The sequence below is a fragment of the Camelus bactrianus genome, chromosome 1, assembly GCF_048773025.1.
Source record: "Camelus bactrianus isolate YW-2024 breed Bactrian camel chromosome 1, ASM4877302v1, whole genome shotgun sequence".
In the NCBI taxonomy this organism is placed as follows: domain Eukaryota; kingdom Metazoa; phylum Chordata; class Mammalia; order Artiodactyla; family Camelidae; genus Camelus; species Camelus bactrianus.
The window spans coordinates 70,572,719-70,591,904 of record NC_133539.1 but is presented as its reverse complement, the minus strand read 5'-3'; the positions used below and the strand labels follow the sequence as shown (position 1 = coordinate 70,591,904).

General features: G+C 48.3%; 2 protein-coding genes across 8 annotated transcripts in view; one reads left to right on the top strand and one right to left on the bottom strand.

Moving 5' to 3' along the window:
- VPS8 (VPS8 subunit of CORVET complex) overlaps nt 1-11,878 on the top strand; it is a 222,892-nt gene extending 211,014 nt beyond the window's left edge. Inside the window, exons 46-47 of one of the 4 annotated variants that reach the window (XM_045519728.2) lie at nt 9,896-9,976; nt 11,292-11,878. In XM_045519728.2, coding sequence (XP_045375684.1) covers nt 9,896-9,976; nt 11,292-11,414 — 204 coding nt within the window. In that variant the 3' untranslated portion in view covers nt 11,415-11,878. Of the gene's footprint in view, nt 1-9,895; nt 9,977-11,216 lie in introns of all 4 variants that reach the window. The other 3 variants (XM_010959180.3, XM_045519727.2, XM_074366605.1) reach the window with 3 other exon arrangements.
- C1H3orf70 (chromosome 1 C3orf70 homolog) overlaps nt 3,076-19,186 on the bottom strand; it is an 81,007-nt gene continuing 64,896 nt past the window's right edge. For 2 of the 4 annotated variants that reach the window (XM_074366617.1, XM_074366615.1), the window contains 5 exons: nt 8,357-17,697; nt 6,963-7,127; nt 6,377-6,529; nt 5,856-6,144; nt 3,076-4,141 (listed from right to left, as the gene is read on the bottom strand). The gene's annotated coding sequence lies outside the window, so the exon portion shown is untranslated. The remainder of the gene's footprint in view (nt 4,142-5,855; nt 6,145-6,376; nt 6,530-6,962; nt 7,128-8,356; nt 17,698-19,186) is intronic. The other 2 variants (XM_074366622.1, XM_074366620.1) reach the window with 2 other exon arrangements.

Sequence of the window (19,186 nt, the reverse complement as noted above, 5' to 3'; positions counted from 1 at the left end):
ATCTCCAACTATGATTGTTGATTTGTCTGTTTCCTTTTCATCTATTTATTTTTTTGACTTAGCTGAATTTTACTCTGCTATTTTTGGGGGGAGTTATTTGAATATTTTTTAATATTTATTTTAGTTCTGTTGCTTCTTTAACTGTATCTCTTTGCTTTATTTTTTAGTGGTGGCTGTAGGTATTACAGAATACAACTTTACATTATTACTGATTAGAGTTAATATTTTACTACTTAATGTAAAATATAGGGACCCTTGCAATGCTATAGGTTCATTTATTAACCTCCCATCATTTAGTGCTTTTTATAGTTTCCATTTCTCTACTGGGGTTTTCTCATGTATTGAGTTGTTAGGTCCTTTAAATCCTTAAAGTATTTATAAAATAAATGTTTTAAATTCTTTGTCTGCTCACCCAGTGTCTCTGTCACCTCTGAGTCTGTCAGTTTCTTTTCTGGCTGTAAGTCATGTTTTCCTGCTCTGTATACCTAGACTTTTGATTGCATGCTGGGCATAGTGGGTAGTATGTTATCATCTGGATTTTGTTGTCTTCCTTTAGAGGTTTGAATTTTTTTCTAGTAGGTTAATTTACTGTTAAATCAGCTACATATTCTTGAGGCTTATTTTTAAGCTTTGTTTAGCCAGGTCTAGAATAGTCCTGCTCCTAATATGTGGCTTTTTTATGGTCTCATTGAACACCCAGGGTCTTTCCACTTCAGCTGGTTATTAGTATTCCCAGCCCAGCACTCTGCAACCTCCAGAGGATCCTATTATCTCCCAGCTCCCAGCAGCTGTTCTCTGCCAGGCCTCTGGAGTCTTGCCTGCCTACGTGCAGCTGAGTATCAGGCCAGAAACTTAAGGGAACACCTATATAGATTCCTGGAGCTTCTTGTCAACTCAACTTCTTCCTTTTCAAAATCTCCCCACTGTCCAGCCCCAAATTCCTGTCTCTGATTCCTCAGCTCAGCAAGACTGCCATGCTCTCCTAGGACCCTCCCTCCCTGTGCCACAGTCTAGAAAGTGCCTCCAGGTAGAATTCCAGGGACATCACGGACTCACCTTGTATGTTTCCTCTCTGTCGAGGATCACATTCCTGCTCTGCCTTTTGTCCAAAGTTTGAAAACAACTGCTATCTATATTCTTTGGCTAATTTTATACTTAAGTTGGGAGAGTTAGTAGTTTATTTCCATTACTTTATAACGGCAAGATTTGGAAGTTTCTAGTTTTTTTGGTACAATGAACAATAACTTAATAATTTTTCTCAGTTCCTTCTTCTCCCTTCACCTCTCAAAGAAATGGTCCAAAGCATTTCTCTTAGACAGCAAATTGGTGTCTAAAATAACTAGAGTACGACCACGGTGCAGCAGGGCTCTTCCTCTTTGCTTTGTAATTACATTATTAACTTGTATTGGGCTTTGCTCATTTCAGAGTTAAACTTTCTTTTCCAGGGTTGATTCTGTATTTCTCTTGTTATCAGGTAGTCATTTTTAGGTCTATCCAGATGGGCGGGAATACTGAAACTGAACATGTTTCATCAGTCATATCTCTCACAGAAAATCATTAAAGACCCTGCCCTCGGAGAAGAGCTCTGTCATAATTGCTGCCCTATAGCAGCATCTATCAAGATAGTTATTTGACATTCTTCTTAAGTAGGCAGCAATCAGTTAGATAATCAAAACGTAGCTAGGCCTTAATTACATATAGGAAATGAATGCTTTCCCTGCCTTTTTTTTTTTTTTTAAATAAGACAAAGGTGGGGGTAGGGGTTCTGACTAACAGAAAATGCCAACCTACTGTGGAGCTTTCTTTGTAACTCTAATTCCTGTAACTTTGTAACTCCCTCTCCCTCTCTGTCTCCATCTTCCTGGGCCTTTTGTTGACCCTTCACAGGCCTGGTGGGATGACTTTCCCTTAACTAGGAAGCAGAATTATCAAGGATCCCCCGAAGGAGGTCAGAGACCATCAGTGTTTAAGAGTGTGGTGTAGATACTGACCCCAGCTAGTCCTGGTCTGTTCCTGGCACAACCTTCTGGGTCCCTTGAACGTGACTTTCTGTCAGGCGTCTTCCAGATGGATGCCACGAGCATAGACGTGGAAGAAACCTACTGCCCAGACTCAGATCTGGGCTCTACCACCAACCAGACGGACCTTGGGCACATCGTGCACCCTGGGACTAAGGATAACAGGAGAACTGACCTCATAGAGGTTTTGCGATGATTTACTGAGACGAGGTAATACATGTTCAGTGCGTGGAACAGGGCTGGCTCGCATAATTACTTGTTCAGTAATTGTTACCCGTGGTGCTGGTGGTGGTTACACCTTTTCACACCTCACAAGACTTAAGTCAGCATTCTCTTCCTCTGCTGTGAACTCTCACTGTGCTGTGTCTTTTTTATTGTGGTTTTGAAGATCTTGGTTTTTAATGAATATTTTTTATTCAGCCTCTCATGGTTTCCATCTTCGACCTCAGATACTCTTCCCTTAGAGCTGGGATCACCACTCTAAGTGAAATTTCCTTGAGAGATGTTCTGCCCGGTGTTTCCCTCCTCTCTCCAGTCGGCTTAGCAAGGTACCTGCTTATTTTATTATTTCTTCACCTGATTCATTAGCAGCTGTGAGCTGCTGAGAGTTCTGAGGCATTGGGAAACGAGGGTGTATGAGAGGTCACGTTCTGTTTAAACTGTTGTCTGTGGGAATTTTAGGAAAGGTGTTTTCTGTTTGCAGATGGGAAAGGAAACAATGGCTTATCTCTGAAGTCAAAGTTTCATTTTAGGCAAAAAGTGTTAAATATTAAGGACCTCTAGTTTGAAACAGCTTACGTGGTGGTAAAAGTCTGACTCTATTAGGTACAGAAAGATTTGACAGGCCGAGGCAGGCGGGAGGGAAGTGGGGAATATGGTTCTCAAGCCATACATTCTGCACCATCTGTACCCCCATCCCCACCAGCACATCACAGCACCGCCAGCAGAAGCCGCCTAGATTGAAGAGACAATTATGCTGCAGAATTAAACCAAGAGCCCCACGTCCTTCACAAACTAGACTCAGCCCTCTCATGTGTTCATGTGGGAAGACAAGTAGGAAGGGAAATGTTAAGATTTTTATTTCAGCACTTATTTATTGTGGAGAATAAGAAATGAACAAGCAGAGCTCAGTCCCTGTGACTGTCCCCATCTCTGTGTATGACTCGGAAGGCTTTGTGTCCAGAATCCATAGTGTTACCCGTATTCCTAGGAACCCAGCCTTCAGGGTGGCAGGGATCACGGTTGTTTCCTGTATCAAAGCTTGATATGCTGGTTGCGAGGCCCGTGGATCCTGGAAGCCCTGGTTTGTTTTCTTCCTTCCAGCAGATGTAATTACAGCTCTCACTTCCACCACGTCTGTGAGTCACTGAGCTTTGAAATGTGTTGGCGCTACATGAGCCAACGGCCCTCTCCCTGGGGCTCTCCTAGATCATCAGCACCTCATTTTCCACCGGATTTACTTTAATGCTGAGTCTTACAAGGTCATTTCCAGAGCCATCACTGCTTCTTCGTGTAATGTTCAGCTACAGTTTAATTTTCAGCTCTTATCATTGGACTTTATCACACAGGAAGAAAGAAATTTATGCTAGCAGATAGTATTGATTGTTTTTCTTTCTCTTCCAGTTGGAAAAATCACTCCTAGTCAGTCCTGTGCTGGTGGGTGAGATGGTCTGGAAAGAGTGCTTTATGTTTACAGATTTGTCAAACTGAGGCTGTGTTCAGGTTTTGTTGCTCCCACTTTTTTTGTGTGTATGACACTGATTTGACAAATCAGTTTCTCTGATAGCATCTTACTGTTTCTCTTCAGGGCTCTCAGGAGTCTTTGTGACAGTGCCTCTAGTTGGTTGGCCTTGTTTACTTCTGACGATGCAATAAAGCCATGATCAGCTTCAGTAAACATCAGTATCTTACTTGAAACGTTCATGCCTTAAGCGCTTATTATCTCATGGTGCCCACATCTTACGCAGATGGTAGAGTGTGGCCCATGATGGCATTGCACTTTGATAAATTGGAACACAGACCTAGAGGAGTGATGAGACCTGTGCGGTTATACAGGGAGCTGAGATGGGATTAGAGCTCAGGTTTCCTGCTTCTCAGCCCATTCTTTCTTCCAGGCACTTCTCCTGGGAGCAGAAATAACACAATCACAGTAGTCACTACCATTTACTGACCATCAAATAGGTGCCAAGCCCATCCAGGATCGCTAATCCTCCCAATTCTGCAAAGAGTAGTTATACAGCCAAAGAAACTGAGAGAAGCTAAGTAACTTGGCCAGAGCCACTCCCTGATCATTGCAGAATCCAGGTGGACCCAGGTCTGTCCAAAGCCACCCCTGTGTGTGTCTTCCTGCATTGCAGGGGGTTTAGAAACACGCCAGTGACGATGTACATAGAAAATCTGCTCGCCCTTCCCATCCCTTCCTCCATTTGACCAGCAGATAATTATCTCATGACTGCTCTGTGCCAGGCAGTGCTGGGTGCCAGTGGGTGGGAGAGAGAGCCTGTCCTGAAGCTCTCCTCCCACAACGCTTTCCCTCCACTCTCCCTTCTCTCTCCCACAACATCCACCCATCCCTCTTGCTAGCAGGTGCACCAGTCTTGGCTGCGCCATGCTCTGATGTCTTTCTTTCCATTTCGTTGGCCACATTAGATTAGGCATACATGACCAGTATCGCATGTAGACTGGGCCCTCCAGTTAATAACACTGAGAACTTCCCAAGTCCTGGGCATTTACCAAGTGCTCCATGTGCCTCACTTTCTTAATCTGCTCAGCCACTTTATGGGGGCAGCTATTATCATCATCCTTATACTACAAAAAAAAAAAAAAAAGCAGCTAGCTCACTGGTAACTGTAGTGCCAGTGACCAGTGATGCCGGGGCTGGGCTCAGGCCGGCAGGCTCAGGAGTGCAGGCTCTGAGGGAGCAGGTCTCGGGCATACCGGACGGAGGGCTCTGCACCAGGACGTGCTGAAGTGACAAGAGAAAGGCTTTTAACCACAAGTCCCACTGGCTTGGTAGTTTTCCTTCCTTCTTAAAAGGGTTGGTATTTTCTGACATTTGAAAAATAATCCTTTCCCCAAAAGTGAATTAAATATAATGAAATAGATATTTCACTGAGATACAGGACAAACATGCCAGAAATCACAAAGAATCTTTAGAAAGTCCAAGTTCTTAGAAACGGAAGACGAATGTCAGTGATTTCATGCTGGGCCAGAGGAGCAAGCTGCTGCCCGCTCTCATACCTAAATGGACAGCTCAGAATAAGCCAGGGTGTGGGACTGTTGAGAAATTGTTGAACATCTGCTGGGTGTAGAGCATTGGGAATAGAAGGATGAATAAGATAAAGTCTCATATTCAAGGAGTTCACTAGCTAACGAAGAGACAGATAATTACACTACAGTGAGCGCAACAGTGTAACTGCAAGGACAATTTTGATGGTATATGCAGACAGCGTGAGACCGTGTTTCAAACAAGGCCCCTGGCAGACATGCTATATATGTGGTTATTATACCTCAGTAACCTCTCAAGTGTTGCTTATCAGACTAGAGAAGGGGAAATATTTTTGTGGGGTTTTTAATGTCCCGGAATCTGTAAACTCCTCTGGATTTACTCATCCTTATTCCCCAGGTGCTGATATAGTAAGGCCCTAGAAATATTTGCTGAACCACAGAACTGGATCCCTGTTCAGGAGGCCTAGGGGGAGAGGACAGGAGCCTGCAGGGGGCAGGCATAAACCAGCTGGACAAGCGGCCTCCCCAGGGCCCTGTCCCTCCCCTCATTCTTGCCCCACCTCACTTTTCGAACCCGAGACCCATGGAGAAGAATACAGAAATCCTCACCTTAGTGACTTATAAGTCATTGCCTGAATGTTTCCATTTTAAAAATACTCTGTCTTGTTCCAGGAAGGATTTTAAGAGAGGTAAGCATTTCCTGGGTCCTAGGCACGTCTACAGATGGCTCTCCTGTTTCGCCTCAGATGACTTGTTTTCAGATACTTTTCCACAGAGACAGTACAGCTCCGCCAAGAATAGGTTGTCTCCACCCTGCAGAAACTTTGCTTCCAGAGGGTCCCAGGGCAGCCCGAGCAGGCACTCCTTAGTTCAGTGTCTTGCTGTCCAGGATGATGGCCTATATAAGAAACGACCTGTCACCTTCAGTTATTTCACACCCAAAGAACAACCATATTTTTTAATTCCTGAAGGATGTTGTTGGAAAACCCCTTCCTTTGGTATCTCCAAGGAGTTTAAGAGCTTAGAGGACTAAGATAACAAGCCTTGGTGCCACCATGGTCTGGGTATGTTGTGTTGAAATTATGGGTCTGCATGTATGTGTGTATATACACGTGTATGTGCACACTTACCTGTTTGTTACTCCAGCTTTTCTCCTAGGACAAGGGGGCTAGGGTTTATGAGGTAGAGGACCTGGTTATGACCCTTAGTTGGCCGTGAATTTTTCATTCAGGTTGGGTAGGTCTCCAAGCCTTCTCTTCCTCAGTTTACACAATCCTGTTCACCTGTGTAGTAAAGTAGGTACAGGGCTTGCATTTCAGGAAGATTCAAAGTAAACCATGGGGTAAAAATATTCTTAGTAAATTTTCTTTTTATACCCAAGGGTTGCAAAGATGCACGAGAGCTTAATGGATGCTGAAAACATACCTAATCGGGATACCTTAGAAAAAGAGAAATGCTAATTGACTGGCTGATTTGGTACAGCTGAATCAGGAGGCAAGTGCCCATAACCTGAGAGTGTCCTGCTCCCATTAGGGCTCAGTGAGGACAGGAAGTCCAGCCGCACTGAGCTGTTCTAGGTACAGATTAGCACACGGCTGCTTCAAGTGCAAACTAAGGACCAGCTCGGGAGCATGTGAGAAACGCAGAATCTCAGACCCCACCCCAGACCTTCTAACCAGAATCTGCATTTTAACAAGATCGCTTAGTGATACTCACACACATAAAAGCTGGAGAAGTGCTGGATTAGAAAACATGGATTGGACCATCATTTGAGACTTCTGCACCTTCTGTCTCAGTGAGCAAACTCCCGGGGGCTAGAGCCATCTACTCTGTGCCTAGAACAGACGTCTCTGCCATGTACTGTTGCCGGGGGCAGGGGGGCTGTGTGTGGAAAGCACGATTCTGTTTTTAACAGTAGCATTTTCTACTTCTGATCCGACATGACCTTCACTTTCCCATAATGATTTGAGTTGGCTTCCAAAATAGATCCAATTGGATAAAATAAATAAGGAAATCTAGATTTTTTAAAACTGTTCGCCTATGAAAATAATATAAAACCAGGTTATAATAGCACACGTAAATGTTTGCCCCCAAGCCCTATCCAGCTGCTAGTCTTATATAGCTGACCACTTAGCTTTGAGTTTCCAAGTGACAAAAGCAAAAAAGAAAACATAATTAGTAGCAAGTCTGCACAACTAGTAACTGCCCAGCAGTTTTTCTCAGCGCAGGGTCTGATGGGAATTCTGCACAGGTCATCGTAAGTGGCCTGCACAGCTGCATCTTCATAGTGAGTACAGTAGTACATTTCATGAGAGGTTTTTCCTTACGTTATCCTTTCAAAGCAAAGGGCTGTTTTATAAAAGTATAAGGAGAGGTCTCCCCCTGCTTTGTCATTTGCTAACTTGGCCTTTACAACCTTCTTTTTAATTAACCTGCCTTAACACCTCCTCCCCCCACCCAGGGCACCTTACCTAGACCATTCCCGACTTGTTTCCATTTGGACCCTCCTTGTTAAACTTTATCACGGGGTAACCAGGGAATAAGCAAAGGTGCGATCAGGGAGGCTTGGTCCCATGTCACAGGGAGTGTGGTGAGGTTTCGAATGGCCAGTGAAAGGCACCTGTCGTCCTTGTCCTTAACCCGCCCTGCTCCCCAGTTCATGCCAGCAGTACTGAAGGGACTCGGAGAATCAGGGCAGGACCGTTTTCTCTCTTGCTTGCTTATGCTCAGTTTGCAGTATTTCTCAAACCTTCAAATTATCTTTAGCTTGGAACTCCCCAGTGTATCTTACTTAGTATCTACTGGAAGTGTGATACTCCACACACTTTCTCTCCAAGAATAGGATCATTTTTCCTACCAAAGTCTATTGAGAAAAAGTATTTTTACAGCGTCAAGGCAAGTTGAAACGTTCTCAGGTTAGGGACGGTCCCTCCCTGTGTCTGGCGGACCCAAGGTGTGAGTCTAGAATGCAAAGCAGGGCCCCTGCAGTCTGTCTTCTCTTTCTGGCTGCCCTGCTCAGGATTCCCTTCAGACCATCCTCAGCCCACTGAGAGCACTGGGAAGAACTAAGGCCACTGTCCCCTGGGCTGGTCTCCGAAGCCAGACGTTACCTCTGCAGCATCCTGCGGGACTCCAGGGGCCCATGAGCTGTGACCCTCATCGTGGATAGCTGCTTTCTGGGTCTCGAAGCACATCCTTTTCACCTAGTTAGGAAATGAAGGTGTGAAATAATTTCACACTCACTAGCGTGATTTATTTCAGGGGTAGTGCTTATTTCCATTCTGTCTTAGCTCTTAGTAGGTTTCCCCCCTAAGGGTGGTGAAAATTTTGAGGAAAAAAGTAAAGTCCTTTCTGGAAGACAACTTTACATAACCTCTTAAAGTTTCTGTATGTAATGCTTTTTAAAGTTCAAATCCTGGGGGGTTGCAGGGCTGGACACGGCAGTACCTTCCTGCTAGAGTGGCGGTGAGGATTTGACGAGCTCACCCACACAGAGTATGCAGCACAAGGGGCTCGGCTGTGGTAAATGCTCAGGACGTGGTCAGTCTTCTGAGTGGTGGTATTTGCTCTGTGCCTCCCCTGTCGTCCACTCCACTGCCCTGTTCTTGAAAGTCTTCCACATCCTGGACACAGGCATTTGTTTTTTTATCACTGTTTTGGTTGCTGTTCTTGCCAGGACATTCATAGAAACAGACCACCTCTTGCAGCTCCCTTCAGTCCCACAGCCTCGCTCGGCCCCATAGATGCGCTCGTGTCAACACCCAGACCCTGCATCATTGAAACCCTTCTGAAATTATCATTTAACTTTAAAATTAAGGGTGTCCCTAGATTGTAATAAAAGCTGAGCCCTGGTGGGGTGCCAGCCGGTTAAAGATACTTTAAATAAGGATCTTGTCTAATTTAATGTTCAGCAACCTTACAGAGAAGAGTCATCCTCTCTCAAGTCAGAGAAGGGACCTGCCTAAGATCACGTGGCAGGTTAGTGTCAGAACTGGAATTCCAGCTCACCTCCGACTCCAAAGCCTGTGGCGGCTTCTGCCAGGATCCCATTTTGCCCTCTAGCTATGCGTTGGATCGGATCCACTGAGTAGGACCACAGTGTTGGTGCAGTAACAGGTGGAGCAAAGCAAGACTACTGGGGGAGCAATTAGACTTCCTTCCTCCAAAGCAGACTAAAATCGCAGCCCCGTAGGTGGCTACCAGCTTTACAATGAGGCAGGGAAATGACGTGATTTTTCACATATACTGTATCCCCACCACCTGCACAAAGAAGGAGCGTCTTTGAGCGCCTTACTCGGTGAGGGATAAGGCGGGGGAGTGGGGAGCGCAGGGCTGGGTGGAACTGAACTGCTCTGCACAGTAAAGGCAGAGAGGGACCAAGCAGCCCTTAAGGAAGCTCGTCAGTCTGAAAAAGCTGGAAACCCTGGGGTGGGGGGGTGTCCCTAGAGAGGTCCACCTGCGGCTGGCACCAAGGGACTGAGGAGGGACACGCCCATTTCTGATTACTGTCCAGTAAAGTATCTCACCAGTTGCTGGAAGCATGGATTTTCCTCACAGGAACGAAGGAAGCGCCACATCCTGTCTCAGCCTTGACCAAATCCAGAGGCCTCCCCTGGGGGTTACTAACCTTACTGTTCTTGATTTCTCAGGCAGCCTCAGAACCTGTTCTGGATCCACAGCAAATCCAAGCATTTGATCAGCTTTGCCATCTCTACCGAGGAAGTTCCAGGGTAATGTTTGTGTGGTTGTTTATATCTCCTATCCATAATTACTGTTTTAGTAACAGTGTCCTCAAGTCCTCACTCCAGCCTCCTCCTTAGTCTGTAAGTGCCCTGGCCTCCCTGTTATGGCTTGTGCAGCCCTGACCCCAGGGAGCACTCAGAACTTGGCAGAGGATGCAGAGGAAGTGGAAAGATCTCTGTCCCTTACCTGCCATGGGCTGTGAGGACACAGAAGGGCATCTGTGTTTATCCTGCTTCCAGAGCAAGCAAGCATAAGCCCAGTCCCTCATCTAGGACCCTTTATACTGATGACTGCCAACCTGCCCTCAGCCCCAGACTCTGCTAGGCATCTGCATTTGTTCTGGCCATGAAGGATGAATGCTAAATTAAAGTGGTTTAACCAAAATGGAATTGGAAATGCAGGCATCTCAGGGCAACCTTCCGTGAGCCTCTCTCCAGATTTCTTCTACCTGTGGCTCTGCCATCCTTAACATATGGCTTTTACTCACATGGTTCAACATGGTTGCCCCAGCTCCAACCATCACATCTGCATTCCTGCTAGCAAGATGCAGAAAAAGGAGAACTATAAGCCCTCTATTTAAGGACAGTCCCTAGAAATTGTATACACCTCTTCCACTTACCTCCTTTGTCCAGAACTGAGACACATGAGCACACATAACTGTAGCTGGGATTAGGACAGTTGGTCTTGATTCCAAAAGGCCCTGGGCTAAAACTTACTGGAATCCTGTAGCTGTAGAGAGAGTACAGATTTGGGGAGTTCCCAGCAGTCCTGCCACTACCTGAGTCTGGGGGTTCCAAGGCACTTCAGAAGCGTGCTCATTACCTTTCCCTACCGGCTCTTCCTTGCTTGTGCCTGCCTCTGGGTGGCATCCTGTCATCCAGTCCCCCAGAGCAGTAGCCTGCCGGTACCCTGGGCTCCTCCTCTCCACACAGTGGGGGTTCCTACTCAATAGGCACCTTCTCTACATCTCCTGGCCATTTCCCTTTCCAACTCACAGAGGCCACTGCAGGTCTTCTGTCACTTCTCCAGGCTGTTGCTTGGGTACCATCCCTAAATCCAAGTCGTGTTACCCCCTTGCTTAAAACACTTTCCTGGCTTTCCATACTTGAAAGTAAGAGTCCAGACTCTACCCTCTCCTCCACACCCTAGTCACCCCTAAGTTCTAGCTGGGCCAGATTTGTCCCTGAGCTCTTCCTGAACCGTCTTGAACTCTGCCACCCTATTTAGGGCCCCCTCCCAGACTCTGCCCCACCAGCCTCGGTCGATGCATGTCCCCTCCTTTGCAGCTGGCTCTCCTTACAGAACTCTCCCAGAATCGCAGCAGTGACAGCTGCAGGCCATTTGGTGGCTCCCAGAGTGGCTCTGCCTTCAACAGCATCTTCCAGAAGGAGAACTTCCAGCTGCAGCTCATTCCCCCGCCCGTGACGGAGGACTGAAGCCTCTGGGGAGGAGGGAGACTCGCGTCTCTTCCTGGTGCTGCTGTAGCATCAGCACCAGACTAGTTGATTCTGTTTTGCTCATTAAGCAGATGACTGTCACATACCTCCATCCAGTCATTTAAGAAAATTCGTTTTGCCTGTTGGGCCTTTTTCCTGTTTCCCCTGAAGCATAGAGAAGCAGCACAGCTCCCGCAGCTGCCATTCCAAGTCTGTCACACCCCATCCCTTCCAGCTGGTGGACGACACAGAGAGAGGGAGGGACGTGACCTCCTGCTGTGCTGGGACAAGGACTGGGTCAGCTCGGCACAGCACAACGGAAACCTGCACTGGGGGGGGAGCGAGGAGCCTGCGGGGCTGGCGTACCGCCTTGTCCACGTGTTTATGTTACAACCTGCTTAAGTGTAAGGCCTGCCATTTCTAACAATAAACGCCTCCTGTTGGAGTCCTGCAGGCCTGCTGGCTGTCTCACTCTCCGTCTATCAAGTCGTAAAGGATGTTTAGAACCCTTGTTGCCCTAGTTCAGTTCTAGTAGCTCAGTCAAGGCCCCTGACTGTGGCAGCCCTGCCTGTCTTCAAATGAGCAACTGCATCATAGGCCCATCTGTCTGGGTGCTCCTCTGATAGCGACTAGGCTGCTAGAGCAGTATTTTTATGCTTCTTGGCCCAGGGCCCTTGGATGTCATGGAACCAATAACCGCAGGAGGTCGCACCACACACGCAGGATGAGGCGTCCGCCTCACGGGCGCAGGTGCTCCATTTGCACTTCACTCGGGACGGGCTCCCAGGAACTGGCTGTGAGGCCCAAGCCACTGAGCATGCAGGGCGGGCCCACCCGTGTCCCGGCCAGGAGCCCATGGTGCTCCTAACGGCCCAATAACTAGTGAGCACCTTCTGGGCACCAGGCAGCATGCTGGGTCCTTTCCATGTTCATCATTTCCAATACTCCAGAACAATCCCCAGGGGACAGATGCAGAAACTAGATACAACTTTTAATAGAAAATAGAACCTGCTTCTGCCACATCCTAGCTGTGATCCTCAGCAAGTCACAACCTCTCTTGGCTTCAGTTTCTTTATAAAGTAAGGCCATGGTGATGACTAAATGAGAGCGCCTGTGAAAACAGAGCTCTGCGCAGGCACGCAGCAAACGCGCCAGAAACGTTAGCTTAACGCTTACACAGAACTACTCCCAAGGCGGCAGCGCGAGGAGGCCACGCTAGGGGAAGTGACCACCGACTGGATACCCACTGCAGCCACGTGACAGAGTCAACCCTGTCCTACAGACAAGAAAGCCGAGGCTCAGACGTGGGCAATAACTGAACCAAGACGCACACTTGAGAAGTGGCAGAGCACAGATCTGAACTCAGAGCTGATTCCAAAGCCAGTGATGCCACCTCCCAAAATTCTGTATCAGAAGGTTTCTTGATGAGCCTAAAATTAAGACCAAAGGGGCTTGATATTCTCAAAGCAAATTTGAGACTGCCCTTCTTCAGTCTCTAAAGAGCCAAGGCAGTTGACTGAGTATCGGAGCCCCGTTCAAACCAGGACCCGTGACACCACCAAAGCGCTCTCCTCCAGCCCCTTTCCTAGTTTATCATCCCCAATAGTCTTTAACTTGTCATTCAAGGCACAGCACCACTGACTAAGTGACAGCAGCTTTAGATCCAGGTCATGCCTTCTGCATTGGATTTGAAGAGCCCTCTCGTCTCATCTGAGGGTAGATGAGAAACTGACACAAGGGCTGGGCAATGCTGGGCCCAGTCCCTGGCCCTCATGGCACTTACATGCTCTATTCAGCAGCAATATGGGTCCCACTTCAAAGCAGTTCCTTGGGGGCAGAGACTATCTGGAAATCTATCCAGGCTCGGGCAGCAGCAGCAGTGGTTCTGCTGACATGACCATGGGAGCTCACTGAGGGGCTGGGGCTCCCTGTATCCAGGAGCAGCAGCTCTGAGCACCCGCACCAGCCCCAGCACCGAGCTCCAGCTGCTCTTCCAGGCCACATGCCCACCACTGGACTAGGACAGGTGGTAAAAGGAAGGATCTGGGGAGCGAGGTTCTAGGCACCCACCAGCTACCATGTGAGGAGGGCAGGTACCTGGTCTGAGCCGCCATCTTCCATGCTGGCCCCTGGGGGGAGGGAGAGACGAGCTTCTGAAAGGAAATCAGGGTCCTAAGAGGAGAGGCGAGGGACTCTAGCCAAAACACAGCTGTGTCCATCACAGCCTGTTTCTCCTCTGTACATGGTAAACAGTAAGTATTTGAATGGACCATCTGAAAATGGTCACTCGACTCACAGCTTGAGCTACTGCCCCGCCCTCCTGCCATGGGGGGCGAGGGTGGGGAAATGGTCTCACCCAGTTCCCCATGAGAGGCAGAATGGACCTTGGAAAGAAACCTGGGCTGCCAGTCAGGAGCCCCGGGTTCTAGGCACAGCCCCCCATGGCTCAGGTATGAGCAGAGGAAGGCTGCAACTCTTCTGAAAAATAAAGACGCATCTGCTCTGTCTGAAGCAAAGGTCCCGGTGACGTGCAAGAGATGCTTTATAAAGGCAACACATTACCAACCAGAGCCTGGTGAGTGGGGAGGGAAGGTGTTTGTGGAAGAGGGAAGCCAACAGGGGCCTCATCAATGATGAATGTGGCTGCAAATAAATAATTCAGTGCTTTGGGGATCCTTTTAGAAGCAGTATGTTTCCACTCAGCTCTGCCTGCTGAAAATGTTTTTCCAAAGGTGCATGTCCAGAATCAGACACCTGTGACATGCCCAGAGCTGCAGGAAAGGCCTGGTGTGTTGCCCTCCGGGTAGCCCAGGGCAGACTCCAGGCCTGGGCAGTCTGACCACCACTGGGCTCCAGGGGGCGGCCCCGGTTCTCCGAGGGCTCATCCTAGCGAACCCTCCTCTCCGGGGCCTCTGTGGCCATCTCCTGGCCACCAGCCTCCTCCACAGCCCAGCAATCTACCAAGCCTTCCCCACTTCTCCATGAAGGTGGCAGCTGGACTCACCTTGTTTCCATGCTTGCGTTTTCCTGTCTGCCTCCATCACTCCTGAAGGAAGGATTGTGTTTGGGCCACGCCTTGTCCTCCATAGCACAGTGCTGAAAGCTGGGTACCTGCCACTGTCTTTTCTTTTAAGTCTCTTTTTAAAGTAAACCTTTTATGGGCAGAAATGTTCACAAACCACGTGTGAAAAGCTAGATTACTTCATGGAGTGAACACACTGGTACAACCAGCACCCAGATCAAGTAAACAGGAACGACCAACACCCCAGATGTTCCCTGAATTTTCTGTTCATCACTCCCACCCCGCAAGATAACCACCACCCTGACTTCTAACATCACCTGCTTTGAACTTCATTTTTAAAAAGGTACATTATTCTTTTGGAAGTAGCTTCTTTCATTCCAGTTACATCTGTAAGATTTGTCTATGTTACTCATTCTCGCTGCTGAATAGTCTTCCGTTGTATGAATATACCATAACTTATCCATTCTGTTGCTAAAGGGCGTTTGGTTTGTTTCTAATGGTGGCCCATTACCATTTTTCTTCCTGTTTTTTGGTGGCCATATGTACACATTTCTGTTGGGTATAAACTTAGGAATGACTTTGCAGGGTAGGAGGGTAGGTGCTAACACCTCTTTGAATACATGCCTCCTGTGTAAGTGACTGAACATCCACAGCTTCGGAAGCGGTGGGATAGGTAATACGCACACGCCACCCCCTGCAGTCCCTTCCCAAGCCTGGTCTTGGTGAACAGGCCCCGGCTTCAGCCTCCTGCCCCAGCCAGGGCCGGCTGTGGATGGGCCTTGGCTTCACTCCTCAGTAACTGAGTGAGGCCAGTAGCCCCCATTCCTACCTGACATCTGTTCCCTCAGAACTCCGCACTACGTACATCTCAAAGGTTAGTATTTGGTCCTGATAGTCTTAAAGGACCATGTCCCAGCCCCTAGCAAACTGGAGGACCTCATGGTTTGCCCTGCCTGGCCTCTCCTCTCTCTCTCCTGAAGAGTGATTTGGCCCATCATCCTTCAAAGCTCCCACAGCCCACCTCCACCTGAGATGGTGATTTTTGGTCAACTCCCTCCCTTTGTCCTCCCCATCACTGACCTTTCCGTCAGTCTGTTACTGCCTTTCTGAGTGGCTGTATCAGACATAACATGGGGCCAAAGTGATTTCCTGTTTGATTCAGGAAACACATTGCAGCTCCAGGAATCCACTGCCTCTCTGTGATTCTTGGATATGTTGGCGTAAGAATAAATCCTCTAGGGAAGAACTGATCCCTTTTGGAGCCCCCAAAATCTGCAAGGACCACAATGAATTCTTGGACTCCCTGATCTTATGCTGACCTAGTGACCTGTCCAGAAGCACCCACTCTGGGCCCATTGACCCAGGACCTTGGGTTCCTCTAGAAACCCAGATCCCTGGTGTCTTCCACTACTCAGTGCAGCTTCGAAATCATGCTAGAGTTACCCCTTGTTATTTAGATTCCCAGGAAAAACAGGCTCTGTGGATTCCTGTGTAAATCCAAGCCCACCCTTGGGAAGCCCACCCTCCAGACAGTGCGGAACCGCAGCCGACTGCGTGGCCGCTTAGAGCTTGTGCATACGCTGTGGTGGCTCTTCCGGGTCCTTCTGCTGGTACACGGGTGCACCAACATCTGCTTGGTGAATTTTGGCATCACAGTTCACACAGGCAGATTGTAAACATTGGGGCAGAGCCCAGCCCTTTGTCTAGTACATGGGGCCCTAGTTCAGGGCTGGGTCATCAGGCAGGGTCTACACAGTGCCCTGGAGTAGGCTGGCCCTGGGAGGCAAGCCTAAGGGGGTGATGACCAGTGCTTACCACGAGGAGCAGTTGGTACCTGAACCGGGCTGGGAGGGGGAGGAAGCAGAAGCGGCTAATACCAAAAGCGCTAACCGTGGAGGCCAATTCCCGAGAGAAGTGTTAGATCCTGGGCCACCCCTGAGCCTGAGGCAGCATCTGGGTCTCGTCTGGGTCTCAGGCCAGAGCCAGTTCGAGGTCCAGCCAGGAGAGGCAGAAAGTCAGAGCAACTTGGCAACAAGGGCAGCACCAGGCGATGCCTGGAGGGCTGGGCTGTGGCTCCTGGATGCCCCCTAATCCCTGCCAAGAAGAAGGGCTGGTGGTGTGGGCGGGGCTGGGAGGGCCTCCGGGCCTCAGGTCGGGGCGGAGAGGTGAGTGTGGGGGAGCAGTGGAACCAGGCCTAAGCAGGGCAGGTGTGACTGCTGGGCCTCAACAACAAGGGGTAACACCGGCTGGATTTGGAATCAACAGAAGTTTGGAGCTCTGGCCCTGTCACTTACTTGCCGCGTACGAGTGACTCACCTGCCTCTATCGTTGACTTAGCTGCCGGATGCTTCAGCCAAAAACTCACAAAATTATCCTGTCCCGCCTGTCACACAGAGTTGCTGAGTTTGGCAGACAAGCTGACATCCAGGAAAATGCGTGTAAGTCCCCTTCAGCATCTGCGGGGCTTCATGGGCCCACGATGGGGCGTTTCCTGTCGTTACCTTGCAGTGGCGCTCCAGACCTCCTTCTCGGGATAAGCCAACTGGGATTTTACACTAGGTGACAGGATAGGTGTCACAGAGGACGAAGATGTCCCACTAGAGCCCAAGCTTTCTGATCTCCCATCTCTAAATTCATACAGTTTCGGGCTGGGGACTGAGGACAGTAAGAAACAAATCCCCTCCTCTTCTCCAACCCACTGGCCCAAGAACCTTCCAGCGATGGATGAAGGCCTGGAATGAGGTCACCGCCTGGGGAGGCCGGGTGGATCCAGGACACACAGTCCTCAGTCCAGCCTTCAGTCCCTGCCACCGCAGGAGGGGGTGGGGGGTGGGGGTGCATTGCTGCCCAGACTCACCGGCTCCCCACTTCCTCCCACAAACCTGCGAAGTCAGGCTCCACCGTGCTCACTGTCCTAGGACTCACGATCTTCAAAACAGCTTACTGGGTGTGTTTCTGATGATAAAAGTAACATCAATTCATTTTAGGAAACCAGGAAAATTTGAAAAAGCAAATAGAAAAACACCATTAATATTTGACAAATTTACTTTACCTTGTTTTTCACTTGTATTTTCACCAAATTCCCTCATCTGCCTGGTTCCTGAAGAATTCCATCTGACTTCTAATTGCCCCTCCTTGAACCCCACCTCGGGGAGCCTGAGTCCCGAGGTCCTGTCTTACCCCTTCATTCAGCAGAGTACTGGGGTGGGACACCAAGGGTTAAAAGCATTACCAGCTCCCAGTGATTGAACTGTAATGAGGAAGAGATGCTAAATTAAAGTTTATTGCAGAATAAAAGTGTGTGTAGTCAGCATCTGTAAGATGAGACAATGAGATGCTCTCTAAAACTTGGCAATACAATTTTGTAGAGTTAAGTAAGTATAATGCACACAGAGTTGAAGAGATTAGCTGTCTGCAGAAGTGACTTTAAAAGACAACTTATCTCTTGTGAAGGCAGAAAGAGCTAGCCTAGAATCACGATTAAACATGGAAAAAGCAATGGCCTAATCAAAGCACTGAGATAGTTGCAGAAAGACGGGGGGTGTGTGTGCACACTTGTGTGTACACGTGTGTGTGCTGGGGGAGGTCCATGTGGAGCACAGAACTGGGGGAGGGAGGGAGGAAGCCAGACGATGTCTGGATGAGGAAGGTGTCAGCTGGGTTGCAGACAGGAAGGAAGCACCCTCTATTCTCCCCTGGCTCAGCCTCCAGGGACCCTGAGAGTGAGAAGGGGCTACAGGAAGAGGCAACGCAGGCAAAGGGCCAAGAGGGTGAGCTCCACGGCCAAGGTGACTGCGTTCAAACCCACCTCCCGCTTAACTGCAAGTTGGGCCACTTTGGGGAAAATATTTCTTTTTTTTTTTTCCTAAATACTGTGTTAAGAAGAACGCCCTTTAACCAAAAATAGTGGCTTTCCTTCAAAAATGTCTACCTCGTGAGGCCTCTTCCTGACTTGCGAAATGGGGCTGCAGGCAGGGCTGCTCATAGAAGGTGGGAAGGTGGCTGCTGAGCGGTCATTCTTAATATTAACAATTAGTGAATCTATTAACAATAAGTGAATTTACTCAGCACTCAGCAGTGAGGTCATTTAATAAAAGCCAACCCCAGAAGCTGTTCTTTCCTCGGTGTCAATAAAAAAAATCAAGCTCCTGGATCCGCCAAGCTGAGGCCTGGCCCCTGAGCCTTGCTGACCAAGCGGCCGCACCCCTGTCTCTGCAGGGCAGGGGTCCCCCTGGATCCTGACCTGCCCTGAGAACTGTCTTATACAAAATGGTATGAACCGAATACACAGCTTGTAGCTTCGTGGAAATAAAGTGTTTGTGGGGAATGTAAGTCTTATGTGCATAAACCTAATGCAGCTATCAGAAAAGTTCTTACTATAAAGGGCTCTAGGAGTTAATCCTGAGTGGTGGCCATGAGTGTGTATTATGGATACCAATAATAATCTGCACTGTTTTTGTAAAGTTCAAGTGGAATAATGATGTGAACAGCTTACTTCCTTGCACAAAGTAGCACTAGATATGTTTCACATTTTGCAAATGGGGTTTTTGTTTTTGTTTTGTTTAGCTCACAGTGTTGTTATTTAAATCAGACAGAACCTCTCCGAAGAGGGGTGGGGAGGGAGGATACTCCAAACTCCAAAATATCAGACTTGTCCTGGTACAAAAGAAAAAAAATCACATTTATTTTACAAGGCAGTGTGTTCTAAAGTATTATACAGAGAAGAAAGTTGAACTGTT